The 24,695-nt window shown below is 38.2% G+C and overlaps 1 protein-coding gene across 3 annotated transcripts in view; it reads right to left on the bottom strand.

Annotated features, from left to right (window-relative positions):
- Nucleotides 1–591: 591 nt before the first annotated feature.
- SREBP (Sterol regulatory element binding protein) overlaps nucleotides 592–24,695 on the bottom strand; it is a 37,900-nt gene continuing 13,796 nt past the window's right edge. For all 3 annotated transcript variants that reach the window (XM_067082535.1, XM_067082526.1, XM_067082520.1), the window contains exons 2-15: nucleotides 23,444–23,700; nucleotides 19,081–19,809; nucleotides 18,580–18,825; nucleotides 18,114–18,321; nucleotides 17,783–17,964; nucleotides 16,996–17,177; nucleotides 16,703–16,866; nucleotides 16,160–16,430; nucleotides 15,820–16,000; nucleotides 15,160–15,317; nucleotides 11,483–11,606; nucleotides 5,251–5,415; nucleotides 4,915–5,050; nucleotides 592–990 (exon numbers count right to left, since the gene is read on the bottom strand). In XM_067082535.1, coding sequence (XP_066938636.1) covers nucleotides 770–990; nucleotides 4,915–5,050; nucleotides 5,251–5,415; nucleotides 11,483–11,606; nucleotides 15,160–15,317; nucleotides 15,820–16,000; nucleotides 16,160–16,430; nucleotides 16,703–16,866; nucleotides 16,996–17,177; nucleotides 17,783–17,964; nucleotides 18,114–18,321; nucleotides 18,580–18,825; nucleotides 19,081–19,809; nucleotides 23,444–23,686 — 3,210 coding nt within the window. In that variant the 5' untranslated portion in view covers nucleotides 23,687–23,700 and the 3' untranslated portion in view covers nucleotides 592–769. The remainder of the gene's footprint in view (nucleotides 991–4,914; nucleotides 5,051–5,250; nucleotides 5,416–11,482; nucleotides 11,607–15,159; nucleotides 15,318–15,819; nucleotides 16,001–16,159; nucleotides 16,431–16,702; nucleotides 16,867–16,995; nucleotides 17,178–17,782; nucleotides 17,965–18,113; nucleotides 18,322–18,579; nucleotides 18,826–19,080; nucleotides 19,810–23,443; nucleotides 23,701–24,695) is intronic.

Below are 24,695 nucleotides of genomic sequence, written 5' to 3'. Positions count from 1 at the left end.
GTCTTTCACTCCTTTACGCTGTACCTCTGTTCATATTCTCTTCATCTCTTTTAACAAAATTGCTTGTGTGCAACTGAGGTTCTCCTGTTAAAACCTTTCAAACCTTCATACTGTAAATTTCTTTTCAACACTGAATGACTTGATAGGTTTCTGCAGTTGGCCTTTGGCCTAATATTTCTATATTCCTTCCTTCCTAAATACTGCTGTCCTGCTTCTGTGACCTCAACAAAGCCACATCCTTCCAACCAAGTTTCAAATCTGATTAGTTAACCCACCATTTCATTTTGAATAACTTTGTACCAAATTTAATTTGATTTTTTTGTTGCAAATGCATATACTTCACCTATGACCAGTATGCCTCCAACAAGTGTTTATTTTATCTTAGGACCAGCTGAATAGAGTGAAGTGTTTTATTTTATCTTAGGACCAGCTGAATAGAGTGAAGAGACTTCTTTTTCAGCACTCCTACACCATTTTTTGTTTTTCTTTCCCATGACTCATTTTGGAAGTTATTTCTCACCTCAATAACCCAAAGGTTTTACTGTTACTCTAAAAACAGTTGGTCTAATGTTATGAGATTAAAGATAGATATTTATTACTTAATTATACAGTATTTGTATATTATTTACAAAAAATAAACCAGGTACAAAATATGTAATAATAATTATGAGAACTCAGGAATGACAATGATATAAATGTACAAGGGAGCAAAATGTACATGAATATCCATACTTACATTAGGCATGTACAGCATAAATTAAAAAGTATCTTAGCAATATGATGATACGCCAGTGCCCAGGTTTTTCATCATATTATAACAGTCTTGTAACCGTTGCTTATCCCCAATTTTTTCCAAGGTCTTCGCTGCTTCTGACAGCATTCCTGCCCTTTCACCTGGTGAGGACAAGAGTTGTGATGGAAGATGCCTGCATGCCAGCATAAGAGCAGTTGCACGTTCTCGTTCACCACTGAAGCTGTCTATTTTCTTATCTGCAGGTAATGAATGCGTGATTATAACTCGCCAGGATTAGTTATTAACTGTAAAAATACAAGAAATAAATTAAAATCACTTTCAATGGCAAAATCCTACCACTGACTTACTGTAGATGTTTATTGGGTTACCTTTCTCCATTCTCCCTACATGCCTTATGTAAATTTTACCATAGTAAGTTAGGGAATTAGTATTCCCCTTTCATCTCACAATAGCCCTTAATTTTGACTGCAGTATTTATAACCACAGTTCCTCAAGATTACTTCATCGCTTTTTGACTGCAGTATTTATAACCACAGTTCCTCAAGATTACTTCATCGCTTTTTATCCCTTACAAGACTGATGAATTTTACATTATCTTTCCCTCCCTCCCGTGGGCGTGGGGTAGAATTTGTTCAACCTTTTTCAAGGACAAGAAAATTTTTCAAATTGAGACTGAATGTGGTTCACCATTGATGGTCGGGTAAATTTAGGTTCAATGGTACATCCTGGTCTCATATTTATTCTGCTTCATTTCAAGTGCAGTATTCATTGTGGTTTACTATTCTAGCTGTCTTTTTTATGGTGATTTGAGCACTATGAAGGAGTTTTAAGGAGTTTTTAGTTGCAGTGACATGGTTGTACTCCTCTTATAAACTGTCCTTGAAAAGAGAGGTACAACCATGTCACTGCAACTAAAAACTACTTAAAACTCCTTCATAGGCAGACAACCACCATAAAAGACAGCTAGAATAGTAAACCACAATGAATACTGCACTTGAAATGAAGCAGAATAAATATGAGACCAGGAAGTACCATTGAACCTAAATTTACAAGACCATCAATGGTGAACCACATTCAGTCTAAATTTTAAAAATTTTCAGCTTAGCTAGCAAAAGGATAAGGGCATAAAAAAAAACCAGTTCAATGAAGATGGTGTAAAAACTTTTCTGAAGCAAGATAAATATTTCATACACACAAATACAGTATATCTGGAACAAGGTGCTTCTGTGAGCAATTTCATAGCAATTTTACCTGAAAATCCAGTTACTACAATGGTCCATTATTACAAAGGAAAGCCTGAAACGGGGAAAAAAAAAAATTACGAATGGAGGAAGCATTTCAGCTACTTTTCACTTCCTACAGCTGTAGAGAGGGGCTTCAACTTTTAATCTGGTAATCATTCTACAATGCAAAATGTTTAGCCATAATGTAAATATAAAGGAGTATCCTTCACCACAAGCTGAAAACTGTCTCACTCGGCTAACCAAAGAGGTGCACTACCTCTCCTATGCCCCTCAAGACTGAGCGGCAAAGTAGACCTCTCCAATGAGTAAGTGTGCTTGGATTGCACACATTCAAGAGAGTGCAACTTAGCAAGTGAGAAACTATTGCTGGTCAGCCTCCCTTGCCCCTGAAGGAAAAGCATAACGAACCTGACCTGCCGTTAGAGCAAACACTGTCGGAAGAGTATGCACAAAGCTAACAGGTTGTACATGTCCACTCCCTACACCTTGGAGACCAAGGGAAGGGGATGTGCAGACCTATCCCAGTGTGAGCCCATGGGGGGAGGGAGAGTGCAGTCCTCTTGTCAATGAACATGCATAGCGGTAGCAGCCATGCCAGAGTTACAATGATCGTATGCCAGTGACCTGACACCTTGGCTGCAGTAAAGAAAAGCATGTCGGAATATGTACTGTATTACTTTTAAAGACCTTAGAATTCCCCTTCTTCCTCCCATGTGAAGGATATGCCAAAGACAACTGCCACGACAGGCTGAAAAATAACAACGATGAAGAGGCCCACTCATCTACCACAGCAAAGGGCTGGCAGAGGCTGGAAAAGGAGATGCTGAACGCACCAAATAGTTGGCTACTGGAAGAATTAATGTGACTGGAGAATCTCCCTTCCCTTACAACTGATGAAGCCTTGGGGGTCCAGGGATATCAGTAGAAATGAAAGGAAACGAGGCTTGTGTCTCTTTCCCATTAATACATTGAAGAATGCAACGTTACCATCAGACCATGTTTTCTGCTGATACTTAAAAGATGAGCCCAACCGTCATGTTTTCTCACACCCTGATGAGATGGTACTGTATTGTATATCCAAATTGAGAGGAAATGTTTTCTGGTGGAGTTAAAAAGTGTTTATGGATTAAACAGGGTCACCAGCAGAATATTTCCCTTGAGGGTGACAAACACACCACGTCCTTTGTATTCCTTCTGTTGGCAAACTTTTACTGCTGGGGAGAGGGGCACATACCACAGGGGGCTAGATCAGGAAATATTTCCCATTACAAAAAGGGCAATATTTTTTAGGGTCTACAGGGGGCTAGATCAGGCAATATTTCCCATTGCAAAAAGGGCAATATTTTTTAGGGTCTACTGATAGGGAGACAAGCAGAAACCACAAGGTCATCATCCCAAGTCCCTCTCGCACTGATGGTTAATCACATTTCTTCTCCACACTCAAAGGTAAGACACATTACTATCAAAAACACCCACAGCACCATAAGCCACTCGACCAACCCATCATTCTTCTCTATCTCTACGAGTTAAATGATTACCTCCATCTCACATTGAAGAATACTTTTAATATACAGGAAGTGATGGTTACATATATCCCCCTTAGACAAATCTTTTATAAGTTTTTAATGTTTTAAATTGAAGCATATGTGTACTTGAAGGAATGAGCATTTATTACCCCATTTAATACACAAGCTGATGGAGTCTTAAAACAAACCCCAATGGTTAATAAACAATTTTACAACTCAATGGTTAATAAACAATTTTACAACTCAAAAGTATTTTTATCGCCAAAGTTAGCATACTTTAAAACTTACCTGGCTTCCAATTGGTTGGTCCTCATATCTTTGTGTTAATATTTTCTAGACACCATAAAAAAAAATACGTTTAGCCTGACCAACCTATCCACCAACTTCACCAGAATAAAAATATAGCATAACCAATATATGCCCCTCCTTTCTTCAGTATCGAATAAGAATCTTTCACACCAACAACATGCAGCATGAACCAACAGACTTTGTGAGACTATGTAAGGTACTATCTAGAATTTACTATATACCTCTCGTTACCCTATTCATCATGTAAACCCAAACTATATTAATGAATGCAATATAATAATGATCATTTCTACAAACCCATACAAAGTTAAGAATGACAATGTCCTGTTGATAATAAAATGTACAGCAAAGAGGTTTTAAAAACTATCGGAGCCTACAATTTTTTTAAGGGATTTAATATTGAAATATAAAAAAATAACATTCCTTCGTTATCAATCTGAAAAGCTACCTAAATGTGAAAATAACTGGAGTACATTAAAATTACTGGATTTTACTATATTTTTTCTTCAGTGTTTGTATAAATGTATAAAAGATTTTAGAGCTCATTGGTGTATTAACAGTGTAGACAACCTAATGAAATATTGTCTTCCACTACAAAAGACCTAAATGCTTCTCCATTCTATCTACACATGCTTCCCAACTGCATAGCACTGTAATTCAAATACATATTAATGGCAACATGCATGAGAGAAATTAACTGCAGACACTCGCTCCTATATAAAAAATCTACAGATAAGAAGGATTTTAAAATTTCTGTGCAGTGTTCCAACTTCAACCCAGTTCACGCCAGGAATACCGCAAATTCCATCTCCCAGGATTCCTCAGAAACATTTGTTCCACAGTTCCAAACATAAGAATCTTTCTGAGCGAGTACAATTTTTCAGCAAATATCTTCACCTTGCAACAGTTCAGAAACATTGTATTAAAAAAAACTGCAACCTAAAAATTCCTGTAAAACATTGTATAATACTAACACTTAGTGCCACATATAACTGATGACTTCACATGCAACCTAAAAGAAGTTCAAAAATTAAATTCTAAACTTAAAACATTACAGAATTATAATACTAATTCTACCTACCTTTGCCACATATAACTGATGACTTTCCATATCTATGTCTCAAAGATCTATCAAGCAGCTGCTGAGTCCTGGCAGGAGAGGCACCAGCCATCATCCGAAGGGTAGCCTCATGAAGGAAAACCCTAGCCAATACACCCTGTACAAAGACAGACCTTTGAAAAACTTGGAAATTCATAAACAGCCTGTTTTTCAGTAATATGTCACATTTTTTGTACAAGGAAAAAAACCTTAAGACTGAATATAGGATATACTTTTGAAAAGTCAAGACTGAAATATATCCTACAAACTGAAAATGGAAAGAAAAAAAAATAAGTAAATAAATTCAAGTACTCTTACTGGGAGATGTTGTACAAGCTTTCGCAGTAGTGCCAAGTCATTTTGAAAACCACGAAGAATATGTGCAGGTGCAACAGTTAATGTGTCACAATCTGTAGCCGATTCACTTTCCCAAACTACTGTTCTGACACCCAGTAACAGATCCACAATGATTAGCTGGACACTCTGTAAAAGACATACTTTTTTTAAGGAAAAAGAAAATTTCAAATTCTTAAATGGAAAATTTACTGTAATACTAAACTATTCATTTAAAAGTAAATGACGGCAGCTATAAAGACAGTAAATTAAAATTCTGCATTACTGCCACTACTGTTATAGAATACTGGCCAACTACTTGAGAATTGCTCTACATTTCTTACAATCCCAATTACAAATTTGCTAATACAAACAAAAATAGATAAATACAAAGCTACTCATCACTATAATAAACATACTGTACATCAAAGGCTACCTGAAGCAAAATGAAAATTTTCATAAATTTATTAGAATCCTTACCTATTATCAGTTAGCTTAACCTCTGTGCCATTAGATGCAATAAACATTCACAATAAACATTACGAATACCATTAGGCTGGCCAGGATGGACTATCTATAATCACCAGTTTCCCACCTGGTGATGGTCTAATGTTGAAGTTATCATCCTAATTCTTCCTGACCACCCACTCAAGATGTGAGGAGGTTGGGTGGGTTTCCACTTAAAACAGTAGGTAAATGTCCAAATAATCACTCGTCATAAAAATTCTCGTTTGGGATGACCCCTTAGGGGAGGGTGGTACTGTCAGCGCACCACTGTAGGAATTACCTATGGTTCTTTGCAGCATCCCTTCAGCCCCTAGATGCAACCCCTTTCTCTCCTTTTACTGTACCTCTGTTCATGGCCATCTTCCATCTCTTAACAAAACTGTTTCAGAGTGCAACTGCGAGGTTTTCCTTCTGTTACACCTTTCACACCTTTTTACTATCAAATTTCAGTTTCAGCACTGACCTCATAGGTCCCAGTGCTTTTAGGCTCTGGGCTAAAATCTGTATTCTATTCTATTGTATTGTTTGGGATGAATCTTCACTACTGTTAAAGTTAGCTGACTACCACAATGAAAGGAGGAGGTGGGTTGTGTGCAAGAAAAACATCCATTCAGCCAAGCAGTTTTTTTTTTTTTTTTTAGGAAAAAAAAAAACTTCTTTATTATTACCCATTGTGTAATCCTTCCTAGTAAGTACTACCACCAGATGGTGGAGCACAGCAAGGTGTAAGGGCACCGTAGAGACACTTGCCAAAGGATCCTTATAGGTGAAAAGGATTATTTCTTAAGGCAACAGTGACTTGTACAAGTCAAAAGTCCACAACTGACAGTTCAAAACTAGACAACTACCACCTCCAGATGTGAAGGTATGCTCCATACATCAATGTGCACCTTCATGCTCCCCAAACTACAGAGAGAAAGGAAGATTACTCTTGCATTTAGCTCACGAGAAAATTACAAAGGGCTTTGCAATTCTCATAAAAAATGTCTCAAAATACAATGCAAGGCAAAAACTGACTTACAGCCCAACGGAGATGCACTGACAACCTTCTCCATCAAAAGGTTTTCAGGTTAAAAGAAATTCTTAACGCATAGTATGGATGTTGTGAGGTTTGCTTACAAAAATGGTACAGATCAGGATTAAATTCTGCATGCAAACACTTCATTATACAATGTAGAAAAAGGACAAACTATTCTTGGACATAGGAGTATTTGGTCTCCTAACTTCACAAATTCTTGACTCGTCCTCTTAAAAGGTTGAAGTCTGTCCAAGTAATTCCTCAAGAGACCTAACTGGACACTGTAGAGCTTCCTCTTCATTGCCTACTAAAAGCAGTTAAATTAGGCACCATCATAAATCTTGGAAAGGTTTACATTAACATCGCTTTTCTCCTAAACAATGGAAGACAAAATGTGCATCCCCTTGAGAAAAGCCAATAAACAACAAGGCCTTAACATTCACTAATGCACTTCACTGTAACAAGAACTAATAGAAAATTTCTTCCAAGTAAAGTTCTTGAGGGACACTTTAGCCAATGGCTCTCAAATTGAGGTACGTCAAAATTAAGGACTCCACCCACATAACATCCTAATCAATATGATGATGATTTTGGGCTTCCAGTTCCGAGGATCGGAAACCCCCTTTAAAAAGTCATGAGAGATATTTAAGTCTGTGTTGCAGAAATGAAGAGAGACAGAGCAATATCCTTTAATTAGTGGAGCAAAAAGTTGCTGTGTGTGTACTTGAGATACCAGAACTTGATAAAGTTTTTACCAGAAATTGATCAAGTTCTCTCACGAGATATGGGTGCTGGATATCCCTCAGGACAAGCACCTACATAGATAAACTGACCACTTTTGTTGATACAAACTAACAGTGGAGGACCTACTAAACTCAAGGACTGATTCCCTAGCTGCTCTAGAAAAGCCTTTAGCTCGTAAGACACAGTTGACAGTCTCCACGCAGTCAAATGATGCACATGGTAGTTTAGATGGAATCTCCTATGATAAGAATGTGAGAAATTCTTTACAAAGCAGCAGAAGGCAAGGCACACCTACTGCTAGGAAAATCAGCTCTGAAAACAGTTCCCTTTGAGACCACCAAGGAACTATCGTTATCCTTGAATTCCCCAAAACTATAAACTTGAACACTTAACTCAAAACTGCTTGAATTCCCCAAAACTATAAACTTGAGCACTTAACTCAAAACTGCAAGTGAAGAAAAACTGTAAAGCTCTATATTCAAACAAGATTCAAACACTTACAAAAAAGTATTGACTGCCCATACCCCAAGGATCTTGACATGGAGAAAAATAGATTTCTGTTTTTTGAGCATTCATGAACGTACCAATGTTCAGGGCTCCGAAAAGGTTACACAACTCCTTACAGACTCGCAGATGAAAAGACCACTCGGGGGAAGAACCTGCCCCTTCCTGCCGAGTTGGTCTGCTATAACACGATCTCCATGGCATGAATGTGGTAGAACAACAATGGTCCTGGACTCTTTCGGTCCAAAAGATTAGTTTCTCAACTGGCCCAACCAAATCTCTCAAATGCAACCATCTTGACTCAGGATGTGGACGTAAATGTCCCACATACTGATAAAAATCACCCAGCCCTTCCAGATAAATGCCAAGACCAAACTGGACAATTCCATAAAAAAAAAAAGACAAATGGACCAGCCCTCCAAGGCCTTGGAAACAAAAAACTGGCTCAACTGCCTCCCTGAGTAACAAATGCCTCGTCTCTAGCAAGACTTGAAACTTCTCAGGGAAGGGCATAAAGAAAACTAACAGGTGGAAGTACATCAAAGGAATGACATATCCATCCCCGAGAACCTTCCCAACCTTAAGTTCAGCTCCTAAGTTTTGCCAGACACAACAAAAACTATAGATGGCTTTCTACTGGAACATAAGGGCTTGAAACATTAGTTACAGTTGCCTTTGCAATTCTTTCCCTCCAAACATAAGCCTTGATCACCCTGAAACAGCTTACTGGAAGCAGAACTACTCTAGGACAGTTTGGGTCAATACTCCTCACAGAGCATTAGTGCAGGGATCAACTGCAGGCACAGGACACTTGAAGGAACACTTCAGAGACTGTGCTGAAGACCTCTGCTTTCTTGATCCGAGATGTCTTTGGCAATGGCCTTAAAACACTTTGGGGTTAAGGAGACAATAAGACTCATCAAAAACAGCTACAGAGTCTTGGGTTGTAGCTAAGTTGTAAGAAATATGAACACCAACAACAAGTTGTAAGAAATATGAACACAACTGTTTCCACACCTTTAAAACCAAAGCACTGAAAATACCTATCAAAGCAAGGTAAATACTCCAAAACCTCATCAAGAACTGCATCCCCTTTCTAGGACTACTTTTCTAAACTGTTGCAATAAATGAGCAGTGGTGATCAAAGTAATTTCTGCAAAAGGAAGCACTAAAATAAAACAACATGCCAACTTCATAAGCACTGCCAGCTTACTAACCCTTAAAACGCCGACTGGACGTATCATATACCCATAAACGTTGGCTCGACGTGACGTACGATCGACTAAAATTGTCTGTTGGGTGCGAGTGGACTGACCATGACGTCGACACACAAAATTTCAACCTCGTCAACTTTGACTCAACGAAATGGTAAAACCGCAATTGTAAGCTAAAACTCTTACATTCGAGTAATATTCAATCATTTACCTTCATTTTTGCAACAAATTGAAGTCTCTAGCACAATATTTCAATTTATAGTGAATTTTTGAAAAACTTTTTCTTTAAATGCGATGCGGTAACTCCGCCGAACACCTCAGAAATTCTTTTCGTCACTTTGTCGTAATGTTTGCACCCGTTTATTTAGTCGTTACATAAGTTTTATGTATGAAATGTCGCAATTTCATGTAAAATACAACAAAAATAACTCATGGTTGTAGCTTTTATCAGTTTTGAAATATTTTCATATAAATTACGATAAATAGAAAAAAAATTCTACTTTCCAACTTTAACTCAACCGGAAATGGTTTGAAAACTGCAATTGTAAGCTAAAACTTACAGTCTAGTAATATTCAATCAATTACCTTCATTTTGCAACAAACGGAAGTCTCTAGCACAATATTTAGATTTATGGTGAATTTTTAAAAACACTTTTTCGTCCATGATTACAAATTCATGCATCATTTGTGATAATATTTTTCTGTGTTGTTTGATTCGTTTACAATTTGTTATTTACCAAAATCATTGCAATTCAGTGTACAATACAAAAGAAAAAAAATAACTTGTTAGCTTTAACCGTTTTGCTCACAGCGTGAATTTGTATACAATTATATATGAACTTTCTTTTTGGCGCTGTCATCTATTTCAATATTTATATGATGATATTTTTTCATTTCTGATGGTTTTGCATACTAAACTTCAGGCAATGACAAAAAAGGAGCCAAATGAACTCTTAATCTTAAAAACTAAGCGTGCTGTGATTTTTGAAACTTTTTTTTCCGCTTTGCTAACTCGACGCCGCCGGCATGACCGAACACTTTTGTAAATAGAGGGCATGAGAGGGCTAACAGGCCAAAGACACTTGAAGCTGGATGTTTTTAGAGTCAAGCAACCGGAAAATCTTGCATCTTAAACAGGACGACAACAAAGACCTGTCACCATAAATACAACTAGAAACCAAAGCAGTCACACTCTGAGAACCTGATTCAAGGGAGAAAATTTTTGAGATAGCCTCAAAGCGAACCTTAACAAAAGCATACAATTTCAACTTCTTACTTGCTTGAACAAGAGCAAAGTTAGAAGCTGACAAAAGAGAGCGCTGATCAATAGGATCATCCTCAGTAAAATGGTGAGTAAAGCAAAGCACTGCAATCCATCAAGCACTTTAAAGCCAATGACGATCCAAGCCCAAAGAGAAACCAGGCAAATCTGTGGACTGAGATGATGAGGTGGTAGGTACCTCAGACAGTAACATATCTGGGAACGTCAGCAATGTTGCAGGCAGTGGTTGCAAAGTGCCAGATGTCTGAGGAGTGGGTGACTCACTTGACAAAGAGACAACTGGCTAGGAAGGAGACAGTTGGATGGCACAGGGTTCACAGATAATGAATCACTGTTAGGGAAACCGATTCTTGCCCATAACATACTCTATCAAGGCTTAACAGGAAGTTTACCTATCAATTTCTCCTGAAACACAAAAGAGCTGAAGGAGTGAGAGAAACAACACCAGAAGAAGGAATAGAGTAGAATTATAGCCAAACTTGACAAAGCAACCTATCAGCCTCCCGCACCTTCTGTTAGTACCATAAACACTACAACACCATCAATAGGGAAATAGGTGATTGGAGAAGACCATTGGGTCAGCCAAGCATTGTCATTTTTATTTTTATTTTTATTTTGAATTCTGGTCACAATTAACAGTACAAAGATGTAAGCTAACTTCAACAACATGTAACAGTCATCCTAAATAATATGCTATTTTGCCAAATACTGCAGTCTCTTTTACAAAAGTCTTTACAGTAGTTTCCATTTGCCAGCACAGTTGATGTCAAATTTTTGAAGCTTTGTGTCATTCCTCTCAGGATCAGAAGGCAGACATTTGCAATAAATTTCCTACAACTACAATGTCATCCTTCTTGCCAGAGACAATATGCTACTTGAACCAGTACTGCTCTGATCCAGAACTCATCATCATCCTTAAAACCAAGAGGGAACAAAACTCAAACTCACCAAAACCATCTGATTGGGATGCTTGTAAGAGGCCTGATGGATAGAATCACTTAGAGCAGAGGCAGAACGCTCACAGAGACGCAAAATGGATGATGGAGATCCATGGCCAAGCTGACGACGTGCCCTGCAACAGAAAATGATATTTATGAATCAAAAGTTGTCAACTCTGAATACTGTACTACCCCGCACAGTAACAAATTGCCTGACAACGCTCTTAAAAGACTAAGTAGCAACTTACAGCTGTTACACATCAACACAAACAAGAGACCACTCAAAAATACTGCATGTACGCAGACCTTGATTTAGGACCATGTAGTGGATCAAGACTTTTCTGTTTGTTCAATCCATGACGCATGAAGCCACATCTTTAGACAGCTGGCTTGAAGGGTTTGTCTTTAATGTTCCTTAACTGATTTGCTTCCAAACTTGACATATGGTATTGAAAGAAGTTTGACAATCCACAAGAGATGTGTTTAACAGTTCAGTAGATCTACGTTCTCTACATAAAGGGACTGGGTCATCTGGATTACTGTGCAATACTGATGTTACCATTTTACTCAATAACTGGATAGAATTACTTTAACCTGGTATCCTTTTTGTTTTGTAGAAATATGGGATTTCATCTGTTTTTAAACATCAGATTCATTGCCTGAGAAAATGTGCCATTTATGAAAGAGGATAGGACTTAAAGAGATGTTAGTTACTGTCAGGTATAGTTATTTTTGATCTGGTCCGGAGTAGTTGGCTCTGTGGCTGTTCTATCAGGTTCACCATATCCCTCTGTTCCCATGCAGGCTGCTGCATATTCCAGTAGCACCCTGGTCCTCGACCATATCAGAACTCAACATAATCATATTTCGACGCGAAATTTCAAGCAAATTTTGCATCGGAGTTCAAACAATGAACCAGAATCCGAACCCATAAACTTCATGATTTTTGTAAAAGTGTTGTGTTTCAGTCACTCGGCTATAGTTGGCATTGTTCCCACACCCAGCTCAGCTGTGCTTCAAGTGTTGATCTGTTTCCTTATTTTTGTGGCTTTTTGTACTGTACTATTTTGATAAAAAAAAAACATGGGTCCCAAGAAAGCCATAGCAGACAAGCAGAAATGCAAAATGGTAAGAACCAAATCTGAACTTAATTACTGAAAAGTATGAAAGAGGTATTTGTGCGATTGATTTAGCGTCTCAGTTTAAGCTACTGAGATCCACCATAAGTACATTTTAAAGCACAAAGAAGCAATAAAAAGTGTGTGTTGCTAAGGGGGTTATGAGTTTGACAAAACACTGGCCTCGCATAACAGATGAAATAGAAAAATTGTTGTTAGTAACGATTAAAAAAAAAAAATTGCTGGTGACAGTGTTTAGAGGCTATGATTTACACTAAGGCTTGAAGTTTGCAAGCTGATCTTATGAAAAACAGATATGTGCTATTAAGTGTTAAGAAGATAACTACTGAATATTATGAATTAATTTTATAGTTAAACATTGAGGATGGTCCAGAAATTATACTGTATACAGGAAATTTTTGCCATACACAGTCAAATAGTCACTATCATGGCAATGTTCAATCATAGTGCCGTTTACAAAAAAAAAAAAGGGGCAATGTTCAATCTTAGTGCCGTTTACACAAAAAAAGAGAGAGAGAAATTACCTGTACCATACATTTTTAAAATCTTATGAAAATACATGCACACTATATGCGCTAATACCCATGGTTAGAGTAAGAGACTCAAATGTGAGAGATGCTAATACCCATGGAGAGAGAGAGAGAGAGAGAGAAAGAGAGAGAGAGAGAGAGAGAGACTGACCAAGGCTTGGTGGAGTGTACAATTTTTCTTGGTCTAAATTCTTGAGATTTGAAGAAAATAATTTGAATAGCAGCACACCCAAATGACTGAAGTCAGCCATCAGCATGCCAAACCACCAACCTAATGAACCGACACTCTACTCTCAAAATGTTTTCGGTTTTTAGAGCGTTTTGGTTTTTAGATTTTCGGATAAAGGGCTGTGTACAGTACCTGTATTGTGAGAGTAATGTATGAGCAGTATTCCAGTAGACTATGAGTTTTACCAGAAATTCCACTGAACATGAACAACGTTTATGTATCACCTCAACAAGCCACTAGCTTATTTATTATATCCACTCGCGCATGTGGTTGTGCAAACCGTTGACGTGATTGTGAATCCTTTTCGTTTAGGCTAGTTTTTCAATTTTTTAATATTAGCAACAATTTTTGTGCCTCCGAGTACAGTACAGTACCTAGCCTAGCCAACAGCGCTGTCTCCCATCGGTAATACAGCTGCACTGGACGTAGGGCAGTTTTTTTAAGTATACATTTAAATATAAAAAAGTGCATCTAATACAGTCTGTTATTTAACTCTGAGTTTATTTAATTGTAATTTGTGTGTAATGTTCTGTACAAAAGGGCAAAATTAGGGTAACAACTGGTGGTCGAGAAAGGATTAATCCATTTTCAGTTATTTCTCATGGAAAAAATTAATTTGGATCCGAGAATTTTGGGGAACTAGTTCTATAGCACTTCTAGTCAAGATAAAATTTGTGGAGGAATTTTTTTTTAATGACAATGACTGCAAACTCATTGCACAGTTCTGCTCTGAAAACAGAGGCACTGTTTGGCAAAGAGAATTTGTTTTATCAAGTGACATGACAGCATATCCTACAACTGAAGATTCATAGTAGTGCATTGAGTGACTTGTCATATTCTACGGTGTGTTATGATGTTCAGGAATGTAGGTGTAACACTCAAATCATTAGCATAAATGTGCATACTTTACTGTATTATCAGTGAGTGGCATTTCATGTAATGGTAGGAAAATTATATTCATATTGGAGACTTAACATGTGTATGCATTTGGCAGTTCATTGCATTCAACTTGTACTAATTTGGTTGAAGATAAGACTTGAAATTCTTGGGCAGCTTCTACCCCTTTATTAAAGATCAAGCCATAATTCTACAAAAGTAAATTCTGATGCTTATCCTTATACACTTCAAATAATACAATACAGGTACTGCACTATCAGCAACCCAACCACATACAAAAATTACAAATTTTATAGCATTTCTTCTCTTCCTTTGGCAAGAGGTATGGGCCTGACTCGTGCTTCTAATTAAGCTTGTTAACCAGTCTTAAATTTCAGATGGATAATGGGGATGACGTAAGCTCTCATTTCAAACTCAACATGTTACTCTCCATTCTTTAAAACAGATAGGCTTTAGTTTTCCAAAGGTGAATGGAAAGCCAACAGACGAGGCCCATCCATCTACTTTAGAAATGATAAGTTTAAGAAAGATTTCCTTTAATTCACGCCACTCAGCTTTATTACTACAGTGTTCAAACTCTTGCCAATTACAAGATTTATGAACCTTGAGTGCTATGGATATAGTTACAAAAAGTTGGGCCCGGTATCTTACATTTGTTTTAGTTAATCTTACTTCATATGGATCTAGTATCAAACGTCTGAATCTGTATTTGCATGGGAAAAGAGTAAATCAAATTTGTCCAATCATTTTTCCAAGCCAAAGCTATATTTAAAGGAACCTCTAGATGGGGTAATTCAATGAAAGTATGCAGGATAAATTGCCCTCATGCTTCAAATAAAAATCATCTACCAGCTAGCATGTTCTGGAATAAGGAATATCTGTAGGAACTCACCTTGCAGCATTCAATACAGCCATTGGTAATGGATCATCCGAGGCTTTCAGAGCTTGAGGAACATTTTCAAGTGCAGCATAGACAGACTCAGCATGGTCATCCTCACCAAGAAGCCAATGAGCAATAACCTGGCACCACGTTCCCCACCAACAAGAAACCTGACGGGAGTGTAGGATGAAAATAACACTTTAGCAGATAAAAAGAAAATAAAGCAATCCTAATCATAGCCATAAATCATACACTAAACCTAATTTTAATTACATCAATCCTAGTCAGCAACAGATGAATGAGAATTTACCCAACTGTATCCAGAGCCTACTAGATACTTTATCTACAATGGACAGAGGCGCAGAGCGAAATGAAGCTCCCTTCCACTCGCTACACGTGAATAGTGAGTGTTGCCATATAACAGTTTTTCATCTATTTCAGTGAGATTGTTTCCAAATACTATACTTTTTTTTTATCATCTATTTGTGAGACTATATATACAGTATGTGTGCATGTATGTTTACAAAGTATATACCCAAATTGTCAGTAAAGGAGGGGTTAATATGAACAAAAAATTTTTTTCCTCATTCAATGAAACCTTCAAAACTGCTATTGTATTAGTGTGCAACACTCAAACCTTCAGTAGTACTTTCTAACCTATATAATACACACCTCATCACGGCATGAAACAACAAATGAAGTCTCATAACCATTGTAAGTTTCTGTCAGCAGAGATATGTAGTCCAAAACATCTGAAGTTTTAGTGCGCCTATGAGCACTCTCTTCACAAACATCATCTGCCTTTACTCCTGGATTCACCAATGTAGTAATTGCCCGCTCAAGTAAGTGTTCCCTAAAGTAGAGGAAAACAAAAAAGTTTGTCTAACAGTGCATCCTGCATATTCATACATTTCTTATGAGTATCCACAGCAGTCAAGTTATCCATTCAAGGAACAAAGGAAGGTGTTAACAGTCTCTTCAAGAAATCATGTAATATAACCCAATAACTTACCTGTAAAGCAATAAGAGGTAACCAACAGGATCTGCTTTGTCAGTTAGCTGACTGAACATACTAATTCGCTTTGCATCATAGGACCACTTGTGGGAAACAAAGAATCTGTTTCCCGATGGACTGAAGAGCCACTGAATATTATTCTTTTTGTATAGCATGGAACACCTCTTAGCTTTACCCATGAGAATTTTGGCAATGAACCGACACAATTCAGGCAAAGATTCTTTTGCTCGAAGTGCTCCAAGTACCAATATATCCGCCATGTCGCCACCTGTAAATCAATTATTCATTAAGCACTCACAGTATGAAGTACCCAAAAGTGTTACAGTACTCAGATTTCTATTTCCCAATAGATTTTTTTGCTTGAGGAACTTCAGATACATTACTGTATCTCTTTAGTAACTTTCTCTTGATTAGTATACAAGCCCCTTTACTCCTTCACAAAATGTTGCTACCTAATTTCTGCTTATCAATCTGTCCATGAGACATTACAGACTAACCACAGCCTTCTATGGCTTAACAGTTCAGCAAACCCAAATTTACCTGGAACTGACCCACATTCGCCAAGGTTGATGGATGTTAAGGCCAAGTACAAACCAAGGAGATTGGAGCCATCTTCAACATGTCCCATCAAGTGCAACTTATGCAGCTGATGGTATACATAGGAACACTCACGTATGCTTTCTCTTATCTCTTCACGAATAGAACTGTAAATGGGAGAAAAAATTACTTCTCCATTTTCGTTAAAATGTAACTTCTCCATTTTCATTAAAACGTAATCATAAAATCAACACACTATGTTTCTCAAAACATTTTTTCAATTGGCCATGACTTACTATTCCAAAAACAGTCCACCAGCATTTTTTGCAAGCCACCTCCCTAAATACATTCTTTGCATCATCTGTCTTGTGAACTGCCACATGACAGAGCATGACTTCTCAACCCATGAGCTAGGTAAAGGTCTTCCAATTACATGTAATGCTAGGCCATACTGACGGCAAGCACTACTGTAATTACCCTGAAATGAAAAATTCAAAATTAAACTTAAAACTTTAACCTAACAAAAGGGAACAAATCTACAACTTGTATAACTGAAAATGCAGATACAAAAAAATTGTGCCATTTATGAAAAGAAAACCAATTCTTAAAATTTCTATATCATAAAAGTTCAATAAGAAAACACTAAATTTTAAAAAATGGATGGCTTCTATCAACTTGTTTATTCACCCCTAACAATGTACAAAGATCCTTGGATGTAAAGGACAACGCACACCAAACTTTTAAGTTATAAGTTGCATCCAAGTCAAACATTATGTTAGCTACCTTCCATAAATGTGTCCTCAGAGAGTAACATATATATGCTTACTTAAACATCCTTTGACAGAAAAATGTTTAAAATCAGAACCAAAGTAATAAAACCTGTGAGTAACAAAAACTATTTGCTAACCAACACTTTAACTAACAGGCCCTCATTCTCACTGGATGCTAAGTAAGACAAGAGAAGGAAGGATTCAACAGATATAATCCACAATCGATCAAAAGTGAAATGGCGTTTGGTAAATATATATATTACAAGCCTTACATAGTGTGTCCAGTCAAAATACCAACACAAAAATCCCTTACTTTTGCCATATCAAGATCTGCCTGTTTACGATGTCTCCAAAAACTCTCTGCAACAGGGGATTTTCTCCTCATTATTGGTTCTCCATATATGAATATACGGATTAGGAACACACTAATGATGACAAAATTTACCAACCATACCATGAGTGGTGAATAAAACAAGCTTTGGAAAGAGAATGCATCTGGAAGGAAAAGAAGAAAAATTTTAAATCTGGGTAATGAGATTGATAAAAGTTTACTAAAGTGTGCAATCTACACCACCAACCCAGTTAACATTGCAATTGTAAATTTTTACCAAAAGATTATGCTTGTACAGTAACAAGTAACTCACCATTATCAGACTCAAAATCCAGGATAGATCGGCCTGGTGCTTCACCAATAGAATCAGAGAGAGCTGAATGTGAACGTTTGTTCAAAAGGCCCATTGGATTGAAAGCTAACAAGGCCAACATCATCATACACAACACCATACGGGATCCATCTGCCATGTTACGGGCCATGGGAATGTATGATGGACTGTTACAAGGTGAAGCAGCATCCTGAAATCATACAATGGTTAATTAAGGAAGTACAGTACTTATAAAGGCTTTGTACGCAAGTGTATCTTTTAACTATTCCTTGTTCAAATTTTCACCTCTCCTGCAAGAACAAACCAATTGAAGATTCCAAGTTCATTATATGACTCGTACTTATCAGTCTAAACCTAATTTACAATGCATGCATAGTAATGACAACAGTATTACAATATACTGGCCACCTTCTGATTAGAAATAAAAATTGAAGATGTAACAAATTACCTCATCCTTTAGCTCTATCTTGGCAATAGGAGGAGAAGGTGGCAACGACGATTCGGATATAGGTGACCTCGCTGGCGATGATGTGTCAGAGGGTGGAGGAGTGTACGGACCGAGTAAAAGATCAGTTATCTTTTGATTGCCATCACGCATACGATACGAATTAAGTTCAAGGCGTAGGCGCGCATTTTGCGTTTGAAGGTAACGAATATACTCAATGGCTTTCTTCAAAATTTGAGACTTGTGCAGCTGCAAGGGGAGTAAAATACCCATCAAATTACAGTAAAATGTGAACATGGTAAACTACAACTAGTAAAATATGGTAGCAACCCATTTTAAAGTTCCCAAACTAAGGTAAACAAAAATTTAACAAATGCAAAGCTCAGAAAGCGAATTAAAATAGAGATCCTTTGTGATTCATTCCAATATAAAAAAGATAACTGCAGTAATTAAGGAGCAAGCCTTAAAATACATTGTACTATAATAAACAAAACTGATACTTGCCTTTGACTCTTCCCCTGCAACCAAGTTCTTCAGCTCCACAATTTTGTCATTTATAGAACATCTGTATCTTTTCTCAATTGCATTATGGGAGTTGCGTTTCTCTCCCTTGGGGGGAATGACCAGAGGCTTTCCTGAACTAACAACTCTTGCAACAGGTATACGGTCTGAATCAAAAACAACAGGAATACCTGTAACTACTGTACTAGTATCCAGGCCTTGAACTGGGGCTGCAATTGTTGCAATGGTTGGTGTAGCTTTATATAAGAGAGTTTGGGGCATATTTATACATTGCCCTGATGTTGTGCTCACAATTGTACCATTTTCAGTCTTTGGTAACACTAACTGTTGTATCACAGTTGGATGCTGTAATATTGAAACCCCTCCTGTTGCCACTCTTTTTCCGATTTGATGAGGTATTGTGACCTGCTGAATCTGGGACTGAACTTGAATTGGCTGGGTCTGAATGTGCTCAACTTGCCTTGGCTGGATATTACCACTGGCCTGAGTCAAAATCTGCTGCAACTGGGGCGTCTGGCTCAATGTTCCACTGGTACTAACAACTGTGTGTGGAATGTTTATAAGTGATGCATGTTCAACACGGGGGGCCACGTGAGCAACTTGTCGCATCTGGTTACCACAAGTTGTGGTTGCAATTTGTTGCTGCTTCTGTATCTGCACATGCTGGGGTGTTGTAAGCTTGACTTGTAAGGGCACACCTCCAGACTTAAGCTGAAACAAAAAAAGGTTTACAAAATGACATTTTTATATTAAAATAAGATTTAATATATACTTACCGAGTAATTGCATAGCTAACAGCTTCTATTAACTGGCAGCTAAAACTTGAAATTCGTGGCAGCGATTCTTTTGTTTTTGTTACAGTGTAGGTATCTAACCCCGCACACTTTCGGGAAAGAGAGAAACAACTGAGCAGAGAGCTTCAATATGTTTATGTTTTATGGCCATGTAAGGGGAGGCGGGTGGGCTCCTACTGTAATTACTTGGTATATATAAAATCTTATTATAAAATGTCATTTTTATATAAGTAGTTTACCAAGTAATTATATTGCTGATCCCCACATTGACAGGTGGTGGGATGCATGGACTGTTCTTCCCCCCAAAACATCAGTAAATGTTGAGTTAAGGGAAAAAATGTCAGCTGGCATTACTAAAATGCTTGTTTTCTTACCTGATAAGAGTCGCAGCAGGAAGCTACCGCCTCTGGTTTTGAGTTCATCTTAACCCGTAGAGACGTGGCAGTATGGCCAAGGATCATCTACTACATCAGTGAAAGTTCTACAGCGAAGGACACTTCTGAATGTTTAATTAAGCACCAGAAATTTTGCCCCTGCCTAGGGAGCAGTATCATTAATCCAGATAAACACAACGCTGTTACCTAAACTATAAAATTAAAATACCACCACCTACCACTAAAAGACTGGTGGGTATCCAAGCACAAAGTACCCCTGGACTCCCCTAGAACTCAACACCACTATTCAGGGTGAAAGAGGTAAGGATGGAAGGAATGCTTCCTATACTCCCTCCCCCCAATACCATGCCAGCCATCGATAAAGGTGCAAGGGTACTGCAATCGTTGAAAGTAGTTTCCACATCTCAAGAGGTAATGCGAAGCAAATACAGATCTGCATTTGCAGTAAGCCGCTTGGAGGATGGAGGAGAATGTAAAGGCTAATGAAGCAGCCACAGTATCTAAAGGCTAATGAAATAGCCACATAACTGACTTCATGAGCTCTTACTTTCAAGACAGGGTAATCCTCATCACTCAATTGTGTGTGTGCTTCACGAATGGTATCCCTCAAGAGGAAGAACACAGCATTCTTCATAAGATCTTCGTGAGAAGACGGGATGGATCCTTGACCGAAGCCCAGAGGTTGCTAGACGAACCCCTAATTTTCTCTGTCCTGAAAAGATAATTCTTTAAGGCTCTTGCTGGGCAAAGTACCCTCTCTATCTCTTCTGGCCCAAGCGTATCTGCTAGCCCTTTAATGCTGAAGGATTGAGGCCAAGGATTGGTTGCGTTCTCATTCTTAGCAAGAAAACCCAAGGTAAAGGAGCAGATTGCATCGGCACCTGAAAATCCAACCCTTTTGTCAATGGCCTGAATACGAATCCAGTATCTCCTCTTTAAAAGACAAGGAAGGTAACTGAAGCTGTATTTCCCTTGTTCCCTCTTATCCGTGAACCAGGTTTCCTCTATATTAAGAGCTTTCCTGGCCGAAGTAGAGAGTACCATATTCGGTAATCTTGCAGACTCAACAGTAAATTACTCATTTGAAAGGTGGGTGCAGGAGGAGGAGCCCGTGGCGAGAAAAACGAAGGGAAACTTCGAAGCAGAAAGTGAAGTAGCGATGCATATGCTGAAGGAGGGGAATCTGCTTCCTCATCCTGATCACCTTCCTCACCCACCAAAGATACTGGCGACAAAGACAAGTCTTTAGAAGAAGGGTTCCCAGGTTTCTTCAAAAGAACTAAAACATCATCTAGGCATCGCTGTATAGACACAAGAGAAGGATACACATCTGCAGCCATAGCCGCTTGTTGCAAGGGGGGTGGCGCCACAAACTCTGGCCTGGAAGTTAAATGCTTGGAAGAATGTTCAAACAAATTTGTACAAGCAGCCAGAAATGGGCACTTAGAAACTACTGAATGTTCGGGCGCTAATGACTGCTCAAGAGCAACTGGGTTGCTCTGAACCGCTTGCAGCTTGGGAGCAAAAAAACACTTGAAAGTGACTGCATGATTGGTAGACACTGCACACTTTGGCGCCGGCAGCAGGCACTCGTCCACTACTGGTTGATCAGAAGCCAAAGGACGTTTGTCTGTTGAAACGTGCACTGGCACTAAAGATCGCTTACTCTTGGAGACAGTTCTCGGCACTAACACTTGCCTTTCTCCCTGTGCAGGCACTTATGAGAACTTCTCTGGACAATCCCAGAAACTATAGGAGGGGACTGCCTCCTTGACTCTCTTCACCAGCACCCAGATCGTGAAATTCATCTACCACAGACCTTTTCAACAGTCTCAATTTACCACTGTTATGCCACTGGTACCTCTGTTCGGGGTTAGAAGCCTCCAAACTAGAGGAAAGATTATGCACATTGTGTTAGACGCCTTCCCACTGTCTGTCGTTACCTGCGAACTGGTGCCAGGAGCGACTGAGGGGCCGACTACCCGCAGGCAGACCCCACTGACCTCCCTTGGGCTTCCAGTATAGCTTCTCCCTGGTGCAGGGACCTTCGCCTAGGAGAATCGGAGGGCCGAGTAGGCAGCTCCTCCACAAACACTGCACTTTCACTTGCCACATTCTTACTTTCCATAAAGGAACGAACAGACGCACTATTTCAGCCACTGTATTAACCAACATATCAAACTTGCGATTGAACTTATGCTCAAGGATGGCAATGGCATTGGGTTCGGGAGTAAGAGCTGGGTAATGGAACAGGTGGAATAGAGGAAGGACTAGTAATAGGAGACAAAAGCCAAAATAGGTAAAACCGGTAAATCAAGGTGGAATAGAGGCAGGACTAGTAATATGAGACGAAGCCAAAATCGGTAAAATCGGTAAATCAACAGATTTAGCCGAATCCAGACTATTTTGTCATTCCTAACCGTCGCTTTTCCTATTTTTCTCTAGCTTATTCAAGTGAGAGCTTAATGTCAATACATTCTGCACGTCATATCAGACAAACATACCTGATCATGGTCAAGTTGTGCACTTTGCACGAGAATCATACTTTGATGATGGAAGGCTGCAATAACAAACACTACTTAAACTTGTGTCGGACATCATTGGTGATACAAGTCAAACAGTCACGCAAAGTCCAAATAAACATGTCACAATCAGGTGAATAGTCATATTCAATGAAATCCTAAATATCTAAATTGCTGAGAGGCTATCAAAAGCAAAATACTTCACAAATTAGTCAACCACAAACCAGTTGAGTCAGAGAATTTCAAATTCCACTGCTGCTAACAACCATCGTCGTAAGCCAGTAGAAACATTGAAGCTCTCTGCTCAGTTGTTCCTCTCTTTCCCGAAAGTGGACGGGAAAGTTACCTACACCATAACGAAAACAAAAGAATCACTACCACAAATTTCAAATTTTAGCTGCCGGTTCATATAAGCTGTTAGCCATGTAATTACTTGGATAAGTTACTTATATAAAAATGAATTTTAAAATAAGTTCAGAATCGCCATTTCAATATTCATCAAGCTACTGTACTAAACTGTAATACACAAGATTTTTCAAATCCAATATAAAATTGATAGATACTGAAAAATAAGCTTTCTAAGAACACGGAAGATTTGGGGAATCTTGTTCATAAGATAGTAAAACATGCTTACCTGGGATATGCCTTTGTTAACTGTATCAGAAGTACTTATGAACCCCGACAACGTAGCGTTGGAATTCACCACCGAAACTTGTGAAGGTACATGTGTTGGAGTAGATGTGTTACTGTGGTTTGTTGTTACTGGAGTCGGGTCTGTGTGCTCTAACAGGCTGGTTCCCTGACCCAAGACATCACCTTCATTCCAATCCAGATTTATATCTTTAATATCATCCAGATCCAAATCTGTCCAATTCATATTACTCAAGAGGTCTGAAAAGAGCCATGGAGCAATAAATTGCAAGTTAAATGAAGTGTCACACCTGCCAATCAAACAGTATGTTCACAGCCACCCAATACCCTTATCACAACCTCAAATATGTACACAGTATTCCTAAGAACACATCTCCCAGGATATCTATTGGATGAACAAGAACATTTATCTCAAATTTATTTTTTTTTTTTCATTTTTCCTATCACATCCTATAAAACCTTAAAGACCATTGAAATGTCCCAGGATTAATAAGGCAATATTAAAAACTTCCCATTTTACACCAAAGTACATAACTAGATCATTTTCCATTGAAGTAATGCTGCCTAAACCTAGTCTAGTTCTGAAAAACACTGGCCAATGCTCCTTCAGCACGTAAACAGCTAAACTTAGCCATCTTAGGACAGTGTATAAAATAAAAAAAAGTAAAAATTACAAAAGCAACCTTGATAACTGACGAATAAAAGCACTATATATTAACTGCAAACGAAATGAAAGGATATGATAAAAACTGAAAATTTACTTACAAAAAAGAATGAGCACAGGCAATACTGAATAATAAATTTCAATATGAAAAACAGGTGTATATGCAATATAATGAGTGACAAGAAAGAAGCTAAGGCAAAATGTTGATAAGCTTTGAGACACCCATCTGTCCACCCTTCAAGCAGCCCCCTTTAGCTGCTTTGTACATGGCATTTGAATTTTTTAGTCAAAATAACAGCTCCATTTCATTACCTTCTGGGCCAATTTTGTTTGTACTTTACACTGGCTAATTCCTTTGCAACAGACTGCAATTCTGCAGTTGTTCCCTTTCAGCTATAAAAATGCATCTTAACAATGGTATTGCATTCAAAACTGCTGTATGTGGACAGTTGCTTGCAAAGCAGCCATGCTGATAGCCAGGAAAAAAAAAAGCATGAGTCCAAAATAAGCTTTTTCTTTGTATAAACAAATGGTAATTCTTTGTATTAGCTCCGCGCCTGTTTTTACCTTT

The sequence above is a fragment of the Macrobrachium rosenbergii genome, chromosome 3 (assembly GCF_040412425.1).
Source record: "Macrobrachium rosenbergii isolate ZJJX-2024 chromosome 3, ASM4041242v1, whole genome shotgun sequence".
NCBI classification, from domain to species: Eukaryota; Metazoa; Arthropoda; class Malacostraca; order Decapoda; family Palaemonidae; genus Macrobrachium; species Macrobrachium rosenbergii.
Note: the sequence above shows the minus strand (reverse complement) of the source record. Positions and strands in the feature narration are given on the sequence as shown.